The sequence below is a fragment of the Carassius auratus genome, unplaced genomic scaffold, assembly GCF_003368295.1.
Source record: "Carassius auratus strain Wakin unplaced genomic scaffold, ASM336829v1 scaf_tig00214714_1_2670353, whole genome shotgun sequence".
Taxonomy (NCBI): domain Eukaryota; kingdom Metazoa; phylum Chordata; class Actinopteri; order Cypriniformes; family Cyprinidae; genus Carassius; species Carassius auratus.
Genome location: NW_020527778.1, coordinates 559710 through 584757, shown reverse-complemented (window position 1 = coordinate 584757; position 25048 = coordinate 559710). Strand labels below are relative to the sequence as shown.

At 35.8% G+C, this 25048-nt stretch overlaps 2 protein-coding genes across 6 annotated transcripts; one reads left to right on the top strand and one right to left on the bottom strand.

Moving 5' to 3' along the window:
- Positions 1 to 43: 43 nt before the first annotated feature.
- Positions 44 to 8539, bottom strand: LOC113092663 (sodium-dependent neutral amino acid transporter B(0)AT2-like). 5 transcript variants are annotated; one of them, XM_026258362.1, is made up of 13 exons: positions 8279 to 8539; positions 7250 to 7346; positions 6182 to 6424; positions 5947 to 6104; positions 5249 to 5369; positions 4944 to 5119; positions 4751 to 4861; positions 3890 to 4131; positions 3590 to 3773; positions 2710 to 2911; positions 2399 to 2558; positions 2154 to 2316; positions 44 to 1568 (listed from the first exon to the last, which is right to left on the bottom strand). In XM_026258362.1, the coding sequence occupies exons 3-13, from the start codon at positions 6396 to 6398 to the stop codon at positions 1263 to 1265; spliced, it is 2040 nt and encodes a 679-aa protein (XP_026114147.1). In that variant the 5' UTR covers positions 6399 to 6424; positions 7250 to 7346; positions 8279 to 8539; the 3' UTR covers positions 44 to 1262. The 5 variants fall into 5 exon arrangements, with proteins under 5 accessions (XP_026114147.1, XP_026114148.1, XP_026114150.1 ...); XM_026258363.1 differs by lacking the exon at positions 7250 to 7346; XM_026258365.1 differs by lacking the exon at positions 7250 to 7346 and having other exon boundaries at positions 6182 to 6398.
- A 391-nt stretch (positions 8540 to 8930) lies between these two features.
- LOC113092664 (epidermal growth factor receptor kinase substrate 8-like protein 1) lies at positions 8931 to 24374 on the top strand. Its single transcript, XM_026258366.1, has 19 exons — positions 8931 to 9044; positions 9910 to 9962; positions 11357 to 11515; positions 12702 to 12851; positions 12959 to 13020; positions 13966 to 14072; positions 15253 to 15311; positions 16838 to 16967; positions 17216 to 17304; positions 18237 to 18311; positions 18488 to 18636; positions 18716 to 18854; positions 19506 to 19555; positions 19885 to 19981; positions 21114 to 21239; positions 21312 to 21432; positions 22460 to 22622; positions 22846 to 22978; positions 24095 to 24374. Exons 2-19 carry the CDS (start codon positions 9933 to 9935, stop codon positions 24179 to 24181), a joined length of 1926 nt encoding a protein of 641 aa, XP_026114151.1. The 5' UTR covers positions 8931 to 9044; positions 9910 to 9932; the 3' UTR covers positions 24182 to 24374.
- The last annotated feature ends 674 nt before the right edge of the window (positions 24375 to 25048 follow it).

The following is a 25048-nucleotide window of genomic DNA, read 5'->3' as shown; positions in this document are numbered from 1 at the left end:
ATAAAGTAAAAAAGTAAAATAATCCAGATGTTTAAGACCCATATAAAAGATTGACCTTTATACAGAAAAAGAAACCAAAATCCATAAGAGTCAAATATCAATTTATACAGAAACAAGATCATCATCATAATGCAAACTGTACACAGCATTCACACAAACCCAAGACTTCAGAATCAAGTTTCTGACTTTGACAAAGCAAGAGAGCAAATACTGAAAACACACTGTAGCGTGGGACATTCACAACGAAGACAATAAAATTACCCGTCATGATCTGAGATTTCTCAAGTATATTAAATTAGGAACACAGTTAAATTACACCCTTTCATCATATATACACACACACACACACACACATTACAGACCAGAACAAGCCACTTACAGAGTTCAAACCCCTGAGAGAAATAAAATCCAGCAACAAATATTTCTGTACAATATAAAATTAATTAATAGAAAAATATATGAAATTGTTCTGAAAAATGCTGTTTTAAAACACTTCATAAGAAATCATGCGTCACATACAAACTATGACTAGAAGAAAATAAAAAAATATATATTTTTTTTAATGATGGCTGTAGTTGATGCTTAATTTATTTTTTATTTTTTTACAAAAATGTTTGAAAAAAATCCAATGGAATGTTTTTCCTCCCAAATAAATTTCCCTCATATTTTGATGGATAGAGTTGTTCATGTTGTAGACTCTGGTTTGTTCCAGGTCTCAGTAATGAGCGATCATTTAATGATTCAAATGGTGTTCTGAACACACGATGTACCACTTTACACTCACTTAAATAATGACACAAAACTCAGAACACATCAGAATGGACCAACATTAACCTTTTGATGCTCTAGTGGTCAGAAAAACCATTACTAATGAACTTAATCATTCAAATACGGCTGGGTTCACACACAAAAATGTGATTAAATAACCTGATCAGATAACTAAAGCAGCAGAACCATCAGTTACCAAGATATTTGATCATTTTAATGTGTAACTATAGTGTTAATTTGGAAAAAGGCTTTAGTGTTTACTGGAAAAACGAAATGTCATCAGCTGCATATAAAGAGTTTTCACATGTAACGGGTTTAAACTGAGATTCGAGTAGCAAAGACTTTCACAAAAGGCGTGGAATATAATGCAAAATTAATTTCGGAGTTCAGCAGATGTCAACTACCGTTAAAAGGAGCCTTTACAAATGGCTAAATAACTCCTGATTTAAATAGATCCTTCCTTAGAGGTTTGTAAAGTCTAACATAGTTTCTTCTCATAAATCAGATTCGAAGTGTTCAATGGGGCCGTGCGGCAATCGAGAGTCATGGTTATCATGAAGCAAAGGGGGAAATGGATTGGGGTCATCTCCTGAAGGAGGTAAGGTGCTGAGAGGGGTCAGGTCTATGTCTGTGGTGGCACACGGCATGTATCCCACCTCAGCGTCTGCCGGAGACTGGCCGAGCCGCTCCAGGAGAAGGGAATGCATGAATCCGATAGGAACAGGAAGAAAGGCGACAATGATGAGCGTGCTCAGGACAGCAAGAGCCCAGTCAGGATAAGGCAGATTTTCTTTAGACGCCTGGGAGAACATTTTGCTAAGTTAAATTAACTCTGTAAAACTTGACATATGAAATAGCAGTCAGAAAAAAATATAATAACAGTAATAATAAAACTTTTAGAAATTTGAGTATCATATTTGACAATCTTTCATGGTTAATATAGTATGATGAAAATTGAGAAAACAAACAAACAGCTCAAATTTATTCAGAAGCACAAAAATATTGCAGACAAATATTAGTTGTAGAAAATGCATATAAATACTTCTATATTTTGCAATAATGTATTCGCAAGATATTTTAATGCTTTACAAAAGCTTTACAAAGCTCTGTGGTTTCAAAACATATAATGCAATACAAAGATGACCGAGAGATGATGAATAAACATTCCTTAATAGATGATTATCATATTTGAAACTTGTATTTGAACAATTTACAAAAAAAAAAAAAAAGGGAAGTTTCTTCAGTCTTGAAATATTATTAACAAAATCAAAGTTACTCTTATGTTTACGTTATAAAAAACCATAAGATTTTCACAGCAAAATAAAAAACACAGCCCAAAAAAACAAAAATCGAAACTATTAAAACAGACACACATGTGATTTTACCTTTTCTCTGTTCCAGGCGGTGTATGTGGGACGCTCTAAGATCATTTTTAGCAGACTGGCACCCAAGAGCCCCAGCATAGCAATCGGACACACGTATTTCCACAAGTACTTGTACACCACAGGAACCGGACGATCCAACATCTGCCTCACGTCCTCCAAAAACCTGCATTCAAATAAATTGGGTTTATGCACAGTAAACCACAAAAAAAAAACACTTCTGCTCGCTCTCAGAGAGTCTGTGATACCTGTCTGCTCCATAAACCCAGGCCACGCTCCAGGTCTGAAAGATGACGACGATGATGAGGGGAAGTGTGGCAGAATAGTCATCAAACATCGTCACAAAGTAGTTTCCACAGCGCTGAGTGAATGTGAGACCGAGCAGAAAGCCCACCGCACAGCTGCATGCTGGGAGAGATGGGGAAAAATAATGATCAGACGGACCAATCACAGGGGTGATGCGTACATGCAAAACAACAGATTAAAACCAAGAAACGGACATTTCAAAGATAAACCCAAATATACATTAACAGAGCAACAGAAATGGTGGGAGTGTTACCTGTAAAGAGGAGTTTGTGGTTACGGAGGGTATTAAACGTGTCCGTCAGTGGAGTCAGGATTCCTGCCATGGTGCCGAACATGGTGGACAAACCCAGATTGAGCAGCATGAGGAAGAACAGCGCCGACCAGAACGGACTCCCAGGAAACAGCGTCATGGCTTCAGTGAACGCTATGAACGCTAAACCAGTTCCCTCCACACCCTGAGAGAGAGAGAGAAGATCAAACTTTAACAGAGTCATTCTTAACCAAAGAGATACTAATGAACCGAGCATAACTACAGACATACTCATGTTTTAGACCTAGCAACCACGCCAAAAACTCCAATAATACCATAGCAACCACCCAAAACATTCCAATAGCTTAGCAACCACTCAAAAACAAAGCAATACCCTAGCAACCACCAAATCATTCCAATAGCCTAGCAAACACTCAAAAACAAAGCAATACCCTAGCAACCAACCAAAACATTCCAATAGCCTAGCAAACACTCAAAAACAAAGCAATACCCTAGCAACCACCCAAAAACTAAGCAAGACTACCCAGGCAACCACCAAAACATTCCAATAGCCTAGCAACCACTCAAAAACAAAGCAATACCCTAGCAACCACCAAAACATTCCAATAGCCTAGCAAACACTCAAAAACAAAGCAATACCCTAGCAACCACCCAAAACATTCCAATAGCCTAGCAAACACTCAAAAACAAAGCAATACCCTAGCAACCACCCAAAATATTCCAATAATACCCTAGCAACCACCCAAAATATTCCAATAATACCGTAGCAACCACCCAAAACATCAAGCAATGCAATAGCAAAGAAAGTTTTGCATCACTCATTTTCTTCAGGAAATATAAAAGATGTGGTTCTGTTCTGCACCTGTTTCAGCTCGTCCTCCAGGCTGCAGGCGGTGATGTTGTACCCGGGGACACTCAGCTGCTGGCCCTGAGTCCTGTACCAGTGCTCATACTCGTTCAATGAGACGCTCTCCACATCTGATGCATTGATGAGGAGGTCAGGGAGATGAGTGCTGGACATCGCTTCAAACACGGCCTTCATGTTACTGCAACAAACACAAACACACAGCTAAACATCATATCGCCTCTGGAAAATATACATAAAGGTACTTCAGGCATTATAACATGTTTTAAGATACATTCACAAATCATTTCTACTGACCGTTTAACACACTCTGTGGCAATGGTTTTGGCTCTGAAGCCTAGCACTGCAAACACCACCAGCGTGGCCAGAAGAGACGTCATGAAGTTGACTCCAGACACGGTGAACGCATCTCGATGGCAGTTATTGTTTCTCGGGTTGTAGGAGGAGTACGCGATCACAGAACCGAACCCCAAACCCAGAGCGAAGAAGACCTGAGTCGCCGCCTGACGCCACACTTGAACATCAGCCCAGATCTCCAGCTGAGAGAAATCCACCACAACAGACCCTTACTACAAACTCACTTTGGGAATCTGATTGTGAACAGCTTCAGAGTTACACTACACATATAACACGACTAGATAAGAAGAAGAGATTCATTTTGAGTGGTGTTATTATTGTTAACTAAAAACTGAAAGTGTTTAAACATTAAGTAATTGAAATAAAGCTGAAATAAATTATAAATATTAGATGGGGGGGGGGGGGTGTTGGCAACTAAAATAAGTCCTGAAATTACTACAACTAAAAGTGAAACAAAAATAAAGCTAAATGCATTTAAAAAATGTGCTCTGAAGGCAAATTACTAAAATTAAACCAAAAAAAAAAAAAAAGGCTTCCGGTTTTTCTACTTTTTCTAAGTTTCACCTTAAATTTAACATGTTACTGGCCATTTATTTGTAAATGTTTGTGAAATTTACTAGCAATTTGTGAAAACAATTTCTACACCAGTTTTTTTTTTCAGTGTATATAACATGACAATGACACCATTACACCATTTTGGTGATTTTATTTATGGACTATGTTGTCTAATTAATACATTTTCCCACAATCTGAACCTCAACCCATCACGCAACTTAAAAAGTCATGCAATTATCTACATACCCTGGGGTAAAACATGAATTTAATGCCCTCGGACGCCCCGTCCAGCGTCACGCCTCTGATCAGGAAACACAGCAGCACAACGTATGGAAACACGGAGGAGAAATACATCACCTACACACAAGCCATACTGATAAATACCATCAATAACACATTATATATAAACACATACATACACACGGACAAAAACTCCGACCTTGCCGGTCGATTTGATGCCCTTGTACATGGCCAGACAAACGATGACCCAAGCAGCCAGCAGACATCCAGTGATGATAGGGTTAAACTCTCCTGTTTCATCAATGGAATCTGTGATATCCAGAGCTTTACGGTACCAGAAATACACCGTGGGAGAGCTGGCGGCACATTCCTTCACTATGAGCAAAAACAAGAAATCCATCTCCATATAAACATAAGTCACATTTCTGGCATCAGTTCTCCACATCTAATCTCACAAATGAAAATTACTCATTTTATATTGCATCACAAACTCCTAATGCTTACCGGTGCCATTCCCTTCTGTTGGACAGTTTTCCCAAGGTAGAGGATACTGGAAGGAACTTCCCAAGTAAAAAATACTCCAACCAATGATGACGTTATAATACAGAGCTACAAAGAAACACACCTGGGAAATTAAAAGAGAGAAAGAAAAACAATGCATTAAAGAATACATTACCATTGTCAAATGTCTATCTGTTGTTTTTAATACACAAATCATGAGCAAATGCACTATTGCTGAGCATTTTCACTGTAAAAATGCAGTGCATCAGTATCAAAAATTAGATTTTCTCCAGCTTCCTACTATACATTAAGTGTCTGACAATGCAGAGAGTGATACATAAAACGCTTTATAACAAGATACCTGCACATTCTTTAAGTAAAATGTAAGGTTTTTTTAAGACCTTTACAAAAATAAAACATTAATGTTGTATGGTAGGGGTGTGCACTACTGAAAAAAAAAAAAAAAAAATCTACATTTTCTGGTATTTTGTTGATAACAATAATTAGACAATACTTTGTTTATGAATGCATTTACAATTGCATAAATAACGTTGTGAGGTTCTATATGCAACTATTAAATGTGATTTTTTTTTTAAAGGTACTATATATATATATATATATGAAACTAAAGACCACCAGTATTATAATTTTTTTGTATTATGCACAAGTGCAACTGAGCAATAAAACATAATATTGCTCACCACACAGCTGGAGTAGCCAATGCCAACAAATTTAGGAGAAATGTGCCTCCAGACGCCGATGCTGCCCTGTCTGATGCTCTGACCCGCCGCCAGCTCCAGAAAAAACAACGGCACGCCGACCAGCCCCATCAACAGCACATACAGCAAGATGAACGCTCCTGAAAGACAGTAACATGACAAACATAAAACAAAAACAATCAATGCATCCAATCGAAACGATCTCGTCCTCACTCACCTCCTCCGTTCTGGTGGCAGAGGTACGGGAACCTCCAAACGTTTCCCAATCCCACACTGAATCCCAGCTGAGCGAGGAAGTATTCCACCTTGCTGTCCCAGCCGTCCCGGGCCACTTCCTGCGTGACTTCCTGCGTGACTTCCTGCTCGACTCCTAAACCTGCTTCAGACTCGTCCCGCTGGCCGTCCACAGGCAATGCCGGCTTCTCTGACGTCATCTGAGAGAGAAATAGATGTTGTTTGCCTATTCAAACAAATAACACAAAGCCAGAGTGGGTTTATTATTATCAGAAGACATTAAAATCGATCTTCTAGCCGTCTTTGAACACTGGATATGGATTTTAAAAACGGATTTACTAATGAATCAATCAGACTATGTGTTTTAAACAATGTGTTTTTAAATGTGAAACCACTAAACAAACTTTAAAGCGAACTCAACTGCATCTCGCTGTTGTTTGCTTATAATGCATGCTATGATTTTTATTTCTAACATCTGCACAATTATGAATATTTTTAGCCATACCGTTTATGCATTATCATCATCATAATCATCAAAAAACTAATTATTCTAATAATTATGGCAATATTCAAGTGATTAAGGATTGAAAATTCACTTAAATTGACTTAAACCAAAAAAAAAAAAAAAGTTATAGACTATTAAAAGTAGAGACTACTTTCAAGGTCACAGACAGGGTAACGTCAAATGCAAAAATAAATCAAGTGAACTGTCTCTTTAAGGCAAAAAAACTAAAACGTGACGTCACATGTTTTCGTAGAGTACGTCATTTTTCTCACGCTGACAAGCAGGAAATATCGCCCAACTGCCACTTTGTTTGCTCTATAACTGATTATTCAGTTAAATAAATGCATAAATAAGTTTCTTCAGTGCAAGATGAATCCAAACCAAAAGCTGTTTAGTGAGATCTAAGCATTCAAAGAGACCGCCTAGTGCATCTCACATATGAAACTAAAATGAAATATGCGTCCAAATTAGCATGTAAAGCTTACTATTAATATCTATTCATACATAGTAAATTATATTAATATATAATAATAAATACATTCTCACCGCTGCAGCTTTAGTCTTTGAATCTCAAAGGTCAGCGCACGGGTTCACAAGTGCGGCTCAAATCCTCTTAAAAACACCACTTCTAGAGTTCCCCAGTCTAACCATCCAAATACAAACAGGAGAAACATGGATTTAAAATATACCGCGATAGATGAAGACATTAAACTTCGCGAGTTTGGAAACATCTTTCCCTTCGTCTTCTAATGTTTATTGACGTGTATTACCGCCATTTTTAAGCCCCGCCCACCAGGGTTGCCAGGCTTTCACAACAAAATCCGTCAGAATGAGAGTCCAAACAACTGATACAAAACATCACAATAATCCACAAGTAACGGTCACGTTCCGGGGAACTGTGAACAAGTCCTCAAGTCCTCGCTTTAACACTGTTGATTTTAACTGGGGACCCCCTCGAAACGCGATTGGGCGGGTTTTCTGGTGAAAGCCTGGCAACCTTTTTTTTTTTTTCTTTTTTTTTTGGACGGGGTTCCCTTGGAAAAGTCCACATTTAAGTGGCTAAATAATAATAAATCACGTTAATGTGGATTATAGAAACGCTCAAAGTTATTGATGCTTTATTTTTTTTTTCTGTAGCTAATACACACAACAAAGATTCCTTTTGTTTTTCTTTGCAACGCATTCGAATCAGTTTACAGTAACCATTTGCTGGATTTATATTTTTTATCATGTTTCTCCATGTGCTGTACAGCCGACATACGGCTCTTAAGAAAGTTGATGAATGCAATTCCAGAACAGAATTATACTGAGATTGTAAAAGTCACTCCAGCACGTGCTGGTACTTTGCATCTTATTTCACTGTCAAAAAGTGACCCAACTGACCAGGACACAAAATGTACTCTTGATGGTATTGTAAACAAGCCCTGCCAGGGCTAATAAGAGTTTAATTTAATACAAGCAACAAAAAAACTGCATAGGCTCTACATTTTAGTTTTTAACTAAAACTATGGAATGTCATCTGACTTACTAATAAGTAAATAATATGAATAATAAACAACCTCTATTATAACCTACCTCTGAGGATTGATAAGGTAGTAGACTCCTCTATGAAGTCCTCTGAAGATCAGACACAAATCAAATACATTTTCAGTTTTAAACACTTCTAATTCATGAAATGCCGAGACCCCAAAGACTAATAAAAAAATAAAATGCGTCGGGACTTAACGCTCATCTGCATTTTTAAATATATGTGTTTCAACATCGAAAAGAAAGTTCATTTCTATGGTGTTTATTTTGCCACGTTGCGTTAAATTCCAGCTGTCAATCACTAGTAAGACCCGCCCAATCAGACAAAAACACACCAGCCATGCCCCGCCCACGTGGGACTGAACAGAGATAAAAACTACATATATATATATATCATTAGTAAAACGGTTTTGTCGCCATATCATGTGCTGGATAAAGAGTATGTGTAAAATTGAATTAATAATAATAATCCGAATTTGGGGTCATATCTGCTAAAAGATCAAGTTAGAATTTTACATGTATGACCTCAAAGCTTATTTACAGACTAAAAGCCACAAAACTATTTTTGATTGCATTGACTATTTCAACTGTTTTAGTAATCGGGATACACAGTATCAGACTAAATGAGCCAATAATGGTGAAAATAAGTTTAGAAATAGAGATAGGCCAGACAGATCACTTAGACATTTTTGCATCTGAGATTTCTCCTGCTATCTGTGAGAGGAATGTCTGGGCGGTAAAAACACTATCAAAATACATCTAGTTTTGAGAAAACTATTCAGAAGACAAACGTCTTCAGCAGTGTAATGCTGAGGTGAGTATTAGAGACTCATGCAATTTGAAATATTGTCCTACTTCATTTGTCTGATGGCTTTTACAGATGAATTGTCCATTGAATAGAGATGTTCTGCTTGACATATTATTTATGTGTGTCTCATTGAGGACTCTCTTCTGCCTATTGTCTATTGTATTCACGGCAATTTCTTAAAGGAACTGTTCATTTCTAAATGAATCTCCTGTCATCATTTACTCACATGCATGCCTTTCCAAACCTGTATGACTGACTTTCTTCTTAGGAACATAAAAGGAGATATATATATTTGCAGCTGAGATTGGTGAGCTTTGGTGGAAGACAACATTTTCAGCTAACAAGATCATAAACATGGCTCACTGGAATATAACACATTGACTTTTATGGTCTTTTTATGTTGTGTTTTGTCTTTTATGGAGTTTGACAGGCCCTGGCTGCTGTAAAAGAGCAGCTCGAACTCTTTATCCTAATCTTCTATTTCCCTTTGTGTTCCTTTGTAACATGAGGGTGAGTAAATGATGACATAGTGTTCATTTTGGGCTGAACTATTCCTTAAATGAGTCAGAGTTTCTGTCTGTTAATTTGTAAACTGTCTCTAAGCTCAGATAGTTGATTTTATTTAATTAATTCCTCATAATAAAGCATAAGCTCTCTGTGCATCAGTGTAAAAGAGAAGGTAGGTACTTAAAGTGTCTGTAAATTTGAGCTCGCATAACTGGCAGTCAGACAGGTCGAACGGGAGGAGAGAGACAGGGAAGGTGTAAAAATGACACGTTCTGAAGCTATTTATGAGTCGAAATGTCAGTCATATTTGAAGGCTCACGTCACATATGCACATGTTTGATCTGTGATCTGTTGTGATCCACAGGTGTGTGACAGTCGATTGTGTTGATGGGGGTCATATCTCAATACCTGCTCACTGTGAGTATCATCAAGTGTTTGGCGTGCATGCGTGAGTGGGTAGCGTGCATGGTTTCCTCTGGGATTTTTAAAAAAGAGAGAGATAGAGAGAGTCTCCCCTCAAGTCAGAGATCATTTGTTTTCTAGATATAGCTTCAATGAAAGGAACAGTTCTCCCAAAATTAAATATATTCTTCTGAACATTTACTCGCACTCAGGTCATCCAAGATTGTGTTTGAAAAGAAAGCAAAGAAGCAAATCCATTATTAAGGCGCTTTTAATTTCAAATGGTTGCTTCTGGTTAAAATTAAATCCTCTATCCATAATACTGCTTTCTCCAGAGGTCTGAACCAGGAGAGAAATCTGCACAGATTAAGATCCAACTGTCCGAAATGGTTCTAAACAAATATGTTAAACAATTAAAAAAATTTTAATAATGGATTTGTTTCTTACAAACACACAGCTTTTCTCTTCACAAGATGTTAACTGGAGTGCTGTGGATTATTGTGATGTTTTTACCAGCTGTTTGGACTCTGATTCTGACGGCACCCATTCACTGCAGAGCATCCATTGCTGAGTGCTAAGTGATGGAATGCTACATTTCTTCAAATCTGTCAGAATGTAGTTACAAACTCATCTACATCTTGGATGGCCTGAGGACGACTAAGTTTTCAGCAAATGTTTATTTTTTATTTTTTGGGTGAACTATTCCTTTAAGGGTTTGTTCAAATCACTAATTTAAAGTAATAGCAACAGTAATAGTAACTTCGGAAAGACAACTTAAACACGCCGTTTAACTACTACTAGGCTGAGGTTGAAAATACAGGCACTTAAGTGAGTTGTTATGCTGAATGAAATGCAATAAATAAACAAATACAAATGTGTGCTACCTAATAGGAATAAACAAGCGAGGACAAGACTTATTTCTTTATAGTACATGAATGGCTAGTTGATCCTATTATATGGGTGGAAGGACATTAAGTACCTAATATTTCTGTAGGAGAAACAGGGTGTGATGAGGTATGTGTAGTTGGTATGCCAACATGAGTCAACTTGATATCAGAGTTCATGTTAAGCACACAACTCTTCCTCATCAATTATCCAGTTTCGTTCAGAAATGTAATACATTCCATTAGTAAAACAAGTGCTGTTTCATTCTAAATTTAGAGCATTGGGGGTTTTGCTCATTTTAATGTACAGTAAATAACCAAATTTGGGGATTCTGGAAAGGTCATTTACAGTTAATTATTGATATCAGATAACTAGGATAAATGCAGAAAAGGGAGCTGAGGAGGTAATTCATGCATGATTCTGATAACTGTGTGTGCGTTGCCATGTTTTATGTTTATCTTTTTTTTACAGCCTGATATCTCTGATGTTATTTTTTTCTTTCTTTTTTTTTTTTTTGAAACCAGCGGCTGGTGAGTTTTTCTTTGGGAGATGAGGGAGTGGATACTGTTGAAGAGGCTCTTTCACAGATTCCGCTTCTCGTTCATGCTTATCGGCTCTCCAGGGCAGAAGTTATTCTAGAGGTCCGGACCAACAAAGTCAGCCTGAAAGACAGAAACAGCCAGGTAAGAATACAACACAGAACAGAGCAACTTCATGCACTGCCATTAAAACAGTTGGGAGAATGAGAAAGAAAGCAAATACAGAAACTAGCACGGTTCAAAAGCCTTTACAGTTTAAGTATGCATGCATTTGTCAAATGCAACAGATAATATATAGTAAAGGAATATAGTTCACCTAAAAATTAAATATGCTGAAAATGGACTCACCATCATGCCTTTCAAAATGTAGATTTAGAGTTTGTTTCTTCATCAGATTTGAAGAAATGCAGCATTACATTACTTGCTCAGCAATGCATTCACAGTGAATGGGTGCCGTCAGAACAAGAGTCCAAGTAGCTGATAAAAACATCACAATAATCCACAAGTAATCCACATCCCTCCAGTCCATCAGTTAATGTCTTGAGAAGTCAAAAGTTGCGAGTTTGTACAAAATAAAGTCCACGAACCATAATAATGCTTCCTCCAGTGAAAAAGCCATCTTCTCTGAATCAGGAGAGAAATCTGCACAAATCAAGCACTGTTTACAAGTGAAAGCAGTCCACAACAGAGCTAAACACATATGTCTGTGGATTTTTTTTTTTTTCACTGGACGAAACATTATTTTTGACATATAGACTAGGATATTTTGGCCAGAAGCAACATTTTAAAGTTCAAAAACATCTTAATGTATTTTTTTTCTTACAAACATGCAGCTTTTGACTTCACAAGATGGTAAATGATGGGCTGGAGTGGTGTGGAATGGATTACATGTGGATTATTGTGATGTTTTGTATCAGTTGTTTGGACTCTCATTCTGACGGCACCCATTCACTGCAGGGCATCCATTGGTAAGCAATATTGTAAATCTTCAGCAAGTTGTACTTTTTGGGTGAACCGTCCCTTTGACTTGAATGCAATGCAATGCAATATGAGCCTCTTTGGATAAAAGCATCTGCTAAAGTGCATAAATGTAAAATGTTATGTTCAATGCATACTGGAGTAAAGGACTTTGAGACTTCAATAATGATGCTTGTGAGGAGAAAATATCCTGCAGCATTTAACACTTAATCTAATGCAACAAAAGTTCACAAGTTTTAGATGTCACTCAAATACATTTTGGACAACTGTATGTTTGTGAAACATTGCATGCTCTACAGAATATTAATTTTATGAATGCTTATTAAATGTTCCATGATTGACCATTAATGAGGAATTGGAGGAGTTTGCCGTGTCGTCTCTTCTCCGCTGCGATTGCATTAATTCCCCATCTGTCAGTGATCCATCCCTTCTCCTGCTGGTTAGTCAGAGCTGCACCCAGAAGAGGCCAAGCGTGTATTTCTTCAGCTCTGCATCTGTCAAAGTGAGGCGAGTTTGACTGATTCAGATTCAGGTGATACTGTAGTGACTGTCCAAGCAGAAACTCCGCCTCTTTGATGACATCACTCTCTACCTGTTTGCATGTTTCAGTCAGAGAACATCAGAGATGACATCAAGCGAGTCGTGGCGCATTACACAATAAGAGCAAACAGGTACGGATCTTAACACTCGGGTGATGTTCCACAGTGTGTGCACAACCTAGAGAAACAGAACCTGTTAGCAAGAAGATAAACTGGTTTAACCGGTTTCTACATACCTCACGAAGGCGTGACTGAGAGTATAGGGTGACAGAGAGACAGATTTGCAAAGGGAAAAGATTCATTCGACCTTGACTGTTGTTAAGGACTAAACACTTACAAGACAAGCAGGACTCAAGTAAGGTACAGTGTGTTATCTTTATCTGTATATGTGCTTATCAGCTACAAATGACTGAAACTGTGTGTGTGTGTGTGTCTGTTTAGAGCAGGAAACATGCCAAACTAAACTCGAGGCATCTCAATGTCAAACTGAATGCCAAACGTGTTTTCTGGGATTTGCGAGATTTTTTTTTATCAATGAGTATATGTAGGTTAACTAAGACCTTACAGACAGAATTAATGTTGAAAGTGAGCAAAATCTGACTAAAGTTCACTTTACAGATAAAAATATTAAATTCAATAATGTTTTTTTCATTCTAAAAATGCAGTTTTCTTTCAGGGTTTGTCTTAACGTGTATTTAAAAAAAAAAAAAGGTATGTCATTTAATGCACAGCTCTTTCCTCGACTTTGTAGTTTTTAAATAAATTTAACCTTGACTCATTTTCATAGCTAAGTAAACGAACTTGATTCAAAAAGGGTGTTTCATTTCTGTCCAAGTCTTTATTTGGAAGATAATGTCTTGATTTTTTCCAATGTGTGTGCACATATGGGCGTTTTTGGATGTTTGATGTGATTGTTAGTGACTCATTGTATGCCGGCAATTAAATCACATTTTAAGACACTGTGACGTACATCAAAACCCACTGAAATGCTGCAAATCTGCTCATTGTGCGGGACTAGCACACACTTTCATTCTGAGTAAAGAGAGTGTTGTTGTTATGTCAATGTGTGTGTTTCAGGCTCTCAGAGTCCAGTATGAATATTTCGGGAATCCCGAGTCCACCATACACCCAAGCCCCAAATCCACCCTCACCTAACCCTCCTCCACCCTACCCCGGCACCAGAGGTGTGTGTGACCCAATATTAATCAATACTGATTATAAACAGACACACACTGTTAAAAACCACTGTAAACTTTTGACAGTAACATGCTGTTTTTCATTCAAACAGTGCATGCTGGGTAATGTTCCTCATTTTCGAGAAAGTAGCTGATGCTATTTATCGTTTAATTGACAGTGTTCAAAGTCGACATTCAGAGGCTGTGTTTCAAATCACACGTACACTTTGTTTTTCTTCTTTTTTCTTCAGTGATTCTGTTTGTTAATAGCAGGTGTTCATTACTAATGCTCAATCATGAATTCATCACAGAATTATCTCATTAATTTCATTGATTCAGTTTTACTCTAACACTATGTAGTGTGCACACATTAAAAACTTAGGATTTGTTGTGGGGTTTAATTAAAGATGTAATATGAAGAAAAAACAGCATGAACCGTAATTTAACAGTAATAAACTGTAATTAATTTAAGGCAACAATCGGTAGAAAAAACGGTTGCCAGTAAATAACTGTTTTTTTACAGTTTGCTGCCGTTAAGTCGAGGAAAAAAAAACTGTAATATACTGTAAAACATAAAAGTCAGATTTACCAAATGAAAAAAGTTAATGTGACTGAAATATTTGTGAACATCCATAGAAAAAGAGTTACGCAAAGTCACACACTGATAAGGAGAGTAAATATTGAACTCAACTGTATTAATGTGTTTTTACACAAGAGAGATCTTTTAGTTTAATGTAGGTTTTGGGTCACCATTGTGCAGGAGAGTAGAGTCCGTGCTTTAGTCAATGATGAGCCAAAAACACTGATGTCTACTGCTTTATTTAAAGATGTTGAATGTGGAGTTGCTGATATAGTGTGTATGTCTGTGTTGAGTATTTCAGCACATGCATGTGTGTGCTAGCTGACAATGAACTGCAGTGATTTGAGTAAAAGTGGTCTCGAATAAAATATTTTCACCATAATAAAATCGTATGAATGCTTGTTTTAAAACTTGAACTGTTTGAACCAATGGGAGCAGAGTTCATTTCCATGTTATAATTACGGTAAAACACTGTAAAAAGTTAAGAGTTAACGATTGAGAGCTGTAAACTAACAGTACCTTACTAGCAACCATGCTGCCAGTAAATTACTGTTATTTAATTCCAGAATGTTTTACAGTGCAGGTTAACACGCTCTTCCTCAATTCTAGCTAACGGATTGGTGAACGGTCAACCTGATAAATCATTCCTTAGGGCTGAGATGGAAGTGGTGAGTACATCTAAACAAATGCTATATACACATTACTATTTTTAATGTTTTTGAAAGAAGTTTCTTCTGCTCATCAAGCCTGCATTTATTTGATCAAAATTACAGAAAAACTGTAATATTGTGAAATATTATTACAACTTGAAAATAATAGTTTTCTATTTGAATATACCTAAAAAAATTATTTATTCCTGTGATGCAAAGCTGAATTTTCAGCATCATTCCTCCAGCCTTCAGTGTCACATGTAACATCAGTCGATCACATGATCATTTAGAAATCATTCTAATATTCTGATTTATTATGAGTGTTGGAAACAGTTCTGCTGTCTGATATATTTGATCAATAAAAGGTTGAAAAGAACTGCATTTATATATATATATAAAAAAAAAAATCTTATAATATATATTCTAATAATATATTTTCTTTACTATCACTTTTTATCAATTTAACACATCCTTGCTGAATAAAAGTAAATTAATTAAAAAAAAGACAGAAAAAAAATTACTGACCAGTAGTGTATATTGTTATTACTAAATATTTATATTTTAAAAACATAGCTTCCTTTTTTTACTTTTTTTTATTCATCAAAGTATCCTAAAAAGTATCATATGTTCTGAAAAAATAATCATGATTTCTAAAGGATCATGTGATAATGATCCTAAAAATTCAGCTTTGCATCACAGAAATAAATGATAATTTAGAGTATAATACATTTAAAAACAATTATTTTAATTTGTAATAATATATCACAATATTAAAAAAAAATTCTGTATTTTTGATCAAATAAATGCAGGCTTGATGAGCAGAAGAAACTTCTTTCAAAAATATTATATATATATACACACACACACACACACACACACACACACACACACACACACACACGCACTCATATATACAGTGTAAAATATAAAGGCAATTCATATAAATTAAATATATTATGCTTGATTTGTGCTCAGTTATTATTTATGACAAATTATTAATAATGGTTCTTTCTATTATCAATTATTTTGTTAAATAAATATTTATATAACTGGAACTTTTGAATGTTCGTTTATCACATTTTCCACAAAAAAAAAACTATTACTACACTGATGACAATAAATGTTTCTTGAGCAGCAAATCAGCATATTACAATGATTTCTGAAGATCATGTGACATTGAAGACTGGAGGAATGATGCTGAAAATACAGCTTTGATGCAGGAATAAATAACATATTACAATATAGGTAAAATATAGAGCATAGGAGGCTTTCAAAAGCATATTTTCCCTGGAGGAAGTGTTATTATGGTTTATGGACTCATATATATACATGCAAAACATCTGGGGACATTTTTCAGCCGTTCTCTCCTCAAAGTCTAGCTGGATCAGCGTGTTTAGTTCAGTCAGTGGAGCTTTATGAGACTCAGTTTGACCATTAACATGACCGACGACGTCACACTGATATCCCTGTTTACATTAACCACCAAACCAAGGATATCTGCGTGTATTTTTATTACTAACCGCCTCGTTTCTCTCTATTTCTAGGAGTTGCTTAATCACTGTTTTGATGATATCGAAGCGTTCATCGGAAAGCTGCAGCAGTCAGCGGAGGCTCAGATTATCCTCGAGCAAAGGAGCAAAAAGAAGAAGAAAAGCCAGAAGAAAAGTGCAGATGGTATGAGTCTACCTATGGGAAAAAATCAAACCTGAGCGCTTAATAAAAAGTTCCTAGTGTGTTCAGGACATCAGCTGATGGGAAAGTGTTAATAATATCACACCTGCATCATCTTAAGCTAAAACAAGCCTGTGTTTGTTCCAAGACCATAATGCACCTGGAAATCTTTAGTTACAGGTTTCATTGCATCTTGTTAACAGCACACGTGATCAGTGTTTTAGAGTTTGTTGTGTGTTTGTGTTTTACAGAGGATCTGCTCACAGCTAAAGCCAAACCGCCTTCTGAGAAAGAGTTTCTCGACACTTTTCAGAAGTTCAAATACAGCTTCAGTCTGTTGGTGAGTCATCAATCTTCACGTCAGTATTAAATAATAAATACATAAAAAATATTAAATGATGGGTAACCCATTACAATAACGTTCCATTTGTTAAACAAACTAATAAATAAAAAATATTTGAAAAGCATTTATTAATCTCAGATCGGAATAATTGCAACATATTTTAATACATTATTAAAATCCAAAGTTATATTTGTTCATATGCATAATGGACCTAACATGAACTAACAACAAACTTCACAATGTTCACATAGATTTATAAATACTTTAATAAATGTATTCCTCATTGATAGTTAATAGGAGTTAATGCATTAATTAATGTTAATTAATTAGCCGTTTTATCAAAGCATTACTAACATTACTACTATTAATTAATAATTTCTTAATTTGAAATGTAATTATTTAATAATAACAACAATACAATTATTTATTGTTTAATTATTTTTTAGAAGATTTATATTTAGTATTTAATTATTTGCCAGAAAATGTAAGTCAGAAAATGTAGTTTATCCATTAACTTGTTAAATGTATTATTTATTATAAAATATATATATAAATCATAAACACTAGAACACTATCACTATTAAAAACTTTATACAGTATTTAAAAAAAAATTATTAATAATAATTAATACAAATATATATATATATAATTTCTTATTATAACTCATGTGAAATAAATGACTTGAGAAGCTATAGTGCAATAAAACATAAATATTAATTGTATTAATTTATAATAATTACTATATTAATTGTTATTGTCTAATAAGTTAATGTAATAATAACGAATATTATATTGTATAATTATTTATTGTTATTAATATTGTTAATAATCATTATTGCTATTAATAATATTATAACACTGAACTATTAAGCAGTGCGGTGTCATATATCTTCTCTCAGGTATTCATAAGTGCATTGTTTGTTTTACAGGCACGGTTAAAATTTGCCATCTCCAATCCGACCTCAGAGGAGCTGGTGCATTACATCTTTAAACCACTCGAAATGGTAAATGTGTTTGCATTGATATGCTTGCTCATATTTCTCCTGTGCAGAGCTTTACAGGCCTTTGTTTTGTGCTACATTGTGTTTCATCAAATGTTTGCACACTATTGTATGGAGAAAGGTCTTGTTCGCTGTTAAGTGCACTTAAATCATTGAGCTGTATTTGTGTGTGTTTGTAGATCGTGAAGGCTACAGGAGGTCCTGGTTTCGCAGCATCCGTCTCCAGCCCGGCTATGACACAAGGAGCCGTGACTCTGCTACAGAACAACCTGACAGCACAGGAAAATGCATTATGGGTGTCTTTAGGTCCCAACTGGACACAACACAGGTACACGGTGCAGAACTGTCATTTTTGGAGATGTGTTCCTCTGATGTGCACATGCTAATGGCTGGCTACCTTCATGTAGATCTGCTCTGCGGAGCCCCGTGGCGCCGTACACACTCGTGTTTCAGGACGGATGGAAACCGCCGGGGTCACACGCTGCTGGATGGGTCGATCCTGTGGAGCTGGAACACAGACAGGACGCAGAGATCTCAAAAGTAGAGGTAAAATGATCTAATAATGTAGCATTCGAAAGTTTGCTTTGGTATTGTTTTTACACTCATCAAGGCAGCATTTATTTGGTTAAAAATACATTAAAAAACATTAATATTTTTACAGTTTAAACTAACCATTTTGTATCGTAATCTATTGTAAAACATAATTTATTTCTGTGATGCACAGCTGTATTTTCAGCATCATTCCTCCAGTCTCCAGTGTCACATGATCTTCAGAAATCAGAATAATAAGCTGCTCAAGAAACATTTCTGATTATTAGCAATGTTGCATACAGTTGTACTGCTTCATGTTTTGTTAAAACTGTGATACATTTTAGTTTTTTATGATTCTTTGATGAACAGACAGTTCAAAAGATCAGCATTTATTTGAATATTTGAATCTTTTATAACATTATAAATGTCTTGACTGTCACTTTTGATCAATTTAATGCATCCTTGCTGAATAAAAGTATTAACAGTGCACATACTGGTTAGCCTTTTTAAATTAAAATATAATCACATTTTCTTAGCCGCTATGCTGAACAAACAGTCAGATGTAAAACATATAGTAAAAACAGATTTAAATGTAATTTGATTATGATTGTGTTGAGTGTTTGTGATGTTATTGCTAACGTGATGAATCGTGTGTGTGTCACTCAGCTGACTCCGTCTGACCGTCACACTGCTCCCGTTCAGACTACAGACCAACCGTAAGTTTGATTCTCATCTGAAGAATCAGTCGAACCGTTTGGGATGTGTCCGTGTCAGTCACGGTGTTCAGTATGAATGACCAGGGTTTGTTCAAAAGAATAACGTGATCATTCATGGTGTGGCTCTCATTAACCACCAGCAGCAGTTTGACTTCTCTCACTTCTCTCTCTTGTGTGAATGCTGTCATGATGATGCTGTTAAAGGCTTGTTCAGTGACTCTTTTCATTAATGACTCAATAAAGGTGGTTATTGCATAACTGCATTTAAAAATAGTATTCGTAATGTTTTTTGATGCATGATCTGAGAAAACGTCTCTGTCTCTTCTCAGTGATGGCGGAAATAAAGAGCGCTTGTATCGCTGCAGTTATGACTTTGTTGCAAGGAACAACAGTGAGCTGTCTGTACTTCACGGAGAGACACTAGAGGTGACACACACTCACACACACACACACACACTCAACCTCACACTTACACGTACACACACACACACACACACACTCACGCTCTCTCGCTCACACACTCACACTCAACCTCACACACACACACACTCAACCTAACTCACTCACTCACACACACACACACACACGCAGACACACACACAATCACGCTCGCTCACACACACAAACACACAAACTCACACTCAACCTCACACTTACACACACACACACACACACACACTCACACACACAGACTGACACACATAAACACACACTCCCACACACACACACACTCACACTCAACCTCACACTTGCACACACACACACACACACACACAACCTCACACTTACACACACACACACACACACACACACACACAACCTCACATTTACACACACACGCACACACACACACACACACAACCTCACACTTACACACACAACCTCACACTCACACACACACACAAACACACTCAACCTCACATTTACACACACACACGCACACACACACACACACAACCTCACACTCACACACACACACACACACTCAACCTCACACTTACACACACACACACACACACAACCTCACACTCACACTCAAACACACACACACACTCAACCTCACACTCACACACACACACACACACACACACAACCTCACACTTACACACACACACTCAACCTCACACTCACACACACACTCAACCTCACACTTACACACACACACACACTCACGCTAACTCACTCACTCACACACACACACACGCAGACACACACACACTCACGCTCACACACACAAACACACACACTCACACACAATCTCACACTTAAACACACACACACACACACACACTCATGCTAACTCACTCTCACACACACACACACTTTATTTTTGGAGATACATAATTGTTATTTTAATAAAATATAATAATGATAACAATAATGTTATTCATTAATTAGACCAAAATGTTAAATTTCTGAATCAAATTTGATTAAATATATATAACCTCAAAAAGTAAATAAATGTACAATATATATTTTTCTGATATTCTAAAATAATGAACAGATGCATCAATAATACAAATAAGCATCGTTTTCCTGTTGTTTGTCCATGCTCCAGGTGGTGGAGTCCTCTAACCGCTGGTGGAAGTGTCGTAATAAGTTTAATGAAGTGGGATTCGTGCCGTTTAACATCCTGGAGCCGGTGACACACATCGACAACCCTGTGCTTCACAAAACCCCAAAGGTACAACCCCCCACCAGAACACCCCTCATCTCCTCCTCCTTCTTCTGACACTTCTTCTTCTCTCTGTTTCAGCCTCCCGCTGCTCCACCGATGTTCAACACCCTGCCCAGCATGTCCACCGCGACCTCTGACCCCAGGAGCACACGGCCACGCAGCATGATCCTCGGATCCATGTCTGATGACACGGAGAAAGGTACAAACCTAAATGAAAATTAGAAATATTGCTTTGGTGACTAACTGAATTAGCAGAAATACAAAAATTGCTCCAACTGAAATTACAAATAAATTAAAGATAAATAAATAAATAAAATTTACAAAGATAAAAATAAAAAACATAACAAAATTACTGAAACTTAAACTAAAATTACAATCTAAATATTTAATTAGCACGTTTTTGTCATTTTTATGTTTTAAGCATGTCTATAAAGCTTTCCGTTTTAGTTTGCTTAGTTATTTTAGTACTTCAACTTAAAATAAGAAATGTTGCTTTGGCAGCTACCTGAAATAAAAGTTTATTTTTGTTTATTTCAGTTAATATTTTATTTTTTTTATAATTTATAATTTGTATTGTTTTGGTTTTAGTTTTATTTAACAATAATTATCCATTGTAAAATATTAAAATAATGCTTATGTAATTATTCAAACTACCTCTAAAATAAAACTTTTGAATAATAATAATAATAATAATAATAATAATGTAAACTAAAATATATATAAATGTAAAACTCCTTGAATGTAAAAGTCGCTGAACAATTTTCCCAAACTTAATACTTCCTATAGATGTTATTATATTATCATTGATATTTTGTTAATGTTATGAATTAACTTAATTTTAACTTAACGTTATTTTTTTGTCATTTAGACATTAGTTTTTTTATATGTCTATTTAATTTTTACTTCATTTATTTTATGTTGTTGTTATATATATATATATATATATATATATATATATATATATATATATATATATATATATATATATATATATATATATATATATATATATATATATATATATATATATATATATAAATATTTTTTTTAATTATTATTATTATTATTTTTTTTCAGTTAATGTTTTTTTTATCTTAGGTATTTTTACCCTGCTGAAAATGTAAAAATGATCATTTTAAATATGAATAAACGCTGTAATCTGATCTGCTGCTCACGGGCAGGTGTCTCTGTCTTGTGCTCGTGTTGATTGGCTGGTTGTGTGTCAGTGATGCAGGTGAATGATGAGCTGCTTCACCGTTTGACCAGTGGGAAGAATCTGTCTCCTCGCCTGGTCATCCCTCGCTCGGCAGAGACGTCCATCCCGCTGGACTACAGCTCGCCGCCCGCTGAGGTGGAAAACTGGCTGCGCAAGAAAGGCTTCAGTGAACCGTGAGTCTCACACAGATCACACTTTACAACAGCAGTCGGTCAGCTATTAGTAATAATACTCCACCTGTAACACCTCACATCACCATTTCTATGAGCTAGCTATAGAATGATTAACATGATGCGTTTTTTCTCTTAGTACAATATATCCTCGTTTCAGTCCAGATTTATCTGATGATCTTATCTAGCTGTGGTCAGTGAATGGCTGTCGTTGATGTGTGTGCAGGACTGTCCAGTGTCTGCGGGTTCTGAACGGAGCTCAGCTGTTCTCTCTGAATAAAGAAGAGCTACGCGCTGTTATTCCTGAAGAGGGCGCTCGAGTCTACAGTCAGCTGACCGTGCAGAGAGCGCAGATAGAGGTGCATCAGTCCAAACATATCATACACTTCTGTGCTGTTTTACTTGAAGCTGCATTTAATGATTGATGAATGCTTCATTCTAACTCTACCTCTAAAAGAAAACTTTTTTTTAAAATGTAAAAAAAAATGTGCATATACGAATCATGTTTACAAATTGCTCTCAACATTCTGAAAGGTCACAGAGGTCACAACACTAAATGTAAACATACATCCCCTGGTGTGCAGCATTATCTCGGTTTATTAAAATAAAAATATGTTTTATGCTGGATTAGTAGCTAGAAACCTTTCAAAATTAAAAATTAAAACATTGCCACTATAAAATCCATGCAGTTCAGTGTTATTTTACTGCAACTGATATATTATTATAGTACATGCAGTGTGTGTGTATAATATAAAATAATTAATTAGTAATTTTATGTTTTGTAATTTATATTCGTTTTATTAGTTTATTATTTATTTATCCATATAATATTAATTTTAAATTATTAGTTTTCCTAATTTGTTTTATTATTTTATTAGTTCAACTTCAACTAAAATAAAAATAAAAATTATTTATATTAAATAAATAAAAAACAGCTGAGAGCTAGCCAAAATGAAATAATTTTGTCATTTAATATTGTATTTTATTTCAGTTGATATTCATTTTAAATTTTAAATTGTTTTTTTTTTCACAATAGCCCTGACGCAGTAATAATCTTTGCAATTTCATTCGGTGCCACTATTTTCTATATATTGCAATTGAGATTTAAAACAGTTCTGTAAAATACCGAAACCATTGTGTGAGGGTCTAAGCTATCATGTTTCATATTTTAAAACACTGACAAATTATAAGAAGGTTTCTTACTTTATTATTTGAAAATAGCTGCCACTATACATATTCTGAAACACTGGATCTCTCTGCAAAGCAATGCAATAACAACCTGCTTTAGAATGCTTTAACATCACAGTGTAAGATGTGTTAGTGTTGTGGTCGTTTCCGTTCAACATGCATGGACACCCAGATTAATATCCTGACTTAATGTGCAATAACCAACTTATCAAGCAATTTCATCCTGACAGCCAGCGATCATGTATTTCCCACACATGCATCTAACCGTCTGTCTCTCTGTCTCTCAGGACGCTCACAGAGCCACAGAGCTGGAGACGGTGATGGAGAAGCAGAAGATGAAGATGGATTTGACACAAGAGAGTGGAACTTTATAGAGATCTATTAAATGTGCACATGTGATACACACCAAGATCATTTACCTTATTGTAACCTGCTTCAAAGATGATTTTGTTTTCCGGTTTAGCTTTACAGCATGAAATGTAAAATGTAAATCTGCACAATGATGTACAAACCTCTGTGTAATATGGGTTAATATATTCTCAATAAATGCATTTAATGCACTAACGAGAAACTAGCAAATCCTCTGTGTCCTCAAGAGGGCGCCAGACACCAACTAACTAACTAACCACTCAAAAACTCACTAAAGTAAAGCACTTTAATAACTGCTCTAGGATCTGAACCTGGAACCGTTGAGTTATTCAGTCTTTATCCAGTGCTAAAATACACAAGAAACACTGAGGACTCAAGATACTGAAGGTCCATCGATCTCTACATGCACTAAAACAGCAACAGCATTAGTAATTGTTATACTTAACTAAATAATGGCATTGATATAAGTCGCAAAGCCTGACCAGTTTATATGGGTCCAAATGAATAATTAAACTTTTGGTTTTAGTTTTGTTGTTTTGGGACTAAAATCCTAAATATGAAGCCAAAGCAAATGCAAGTATTGCTCCATTGCTTGGTCAGCTGAATTACACATTTACTTTACTGTGACTTTAGGACAGAAAATACTGATTCACTAATACAACACAAGTGTTTTCATACGTTCAGATAAACTGATATATGCTGCTGTCTGTGGCGGGGGGACTAAAATGATGCAAAATAACAATTAATGGAGATAAAATATGAAAACTTATTTCAGGTAGAACATTTCTAATTGTCATGTAACTTAACTTAATGTTCAGTATATAGATTAAAAGGCAACTTTCTCTTTTATAAGTATATACAGTAGTACATAG

Bases quoted from the DNA above. Each gene is read 5' to 3' on its own strand.
- LOC113092664 (XM_026258366.1), top strand. From the start codon at position 9,933: ATGGGGGTCATATCTCAATACCTGCTCACT. The intron at 17,305-18,236 runs GTGAGTCATCAA...TTTGTTTTACAG, and splicing joins AATACAGCTTCAGTCTGTTG to GCACGGTTAAAATTTGCCAT. The intron at 21,433-22,459 runs GTACAAACCTAA...GTTGTGTGTCAG, and splicing joins GTCTGATGACACGGAGAAAG to TGATGCAGGTGAATGATGAG.
- LOC113092663 (XM_026258362.1), bottom strand. From the start codon at position 6,398: ATGACGTCAGAGAAGCCGGCATTGCCTGTGGACGGCCAGCGGGACGAG. The intron at 4,862-4,943 runs GTCGGAGTTTTT...GCTTGTGTGTAG, and splicing joins GCATCAAATCGACCGGCAAG to GTGATGTATTTCTCCTCCGT. The intron at 4,132-4,750 runs GTATGTAGATAA...GATTTCTCTCAG, and splicing joins AATTCATGTTTTACCCCAGG to CTGGAGATCTGGGCTGATGT.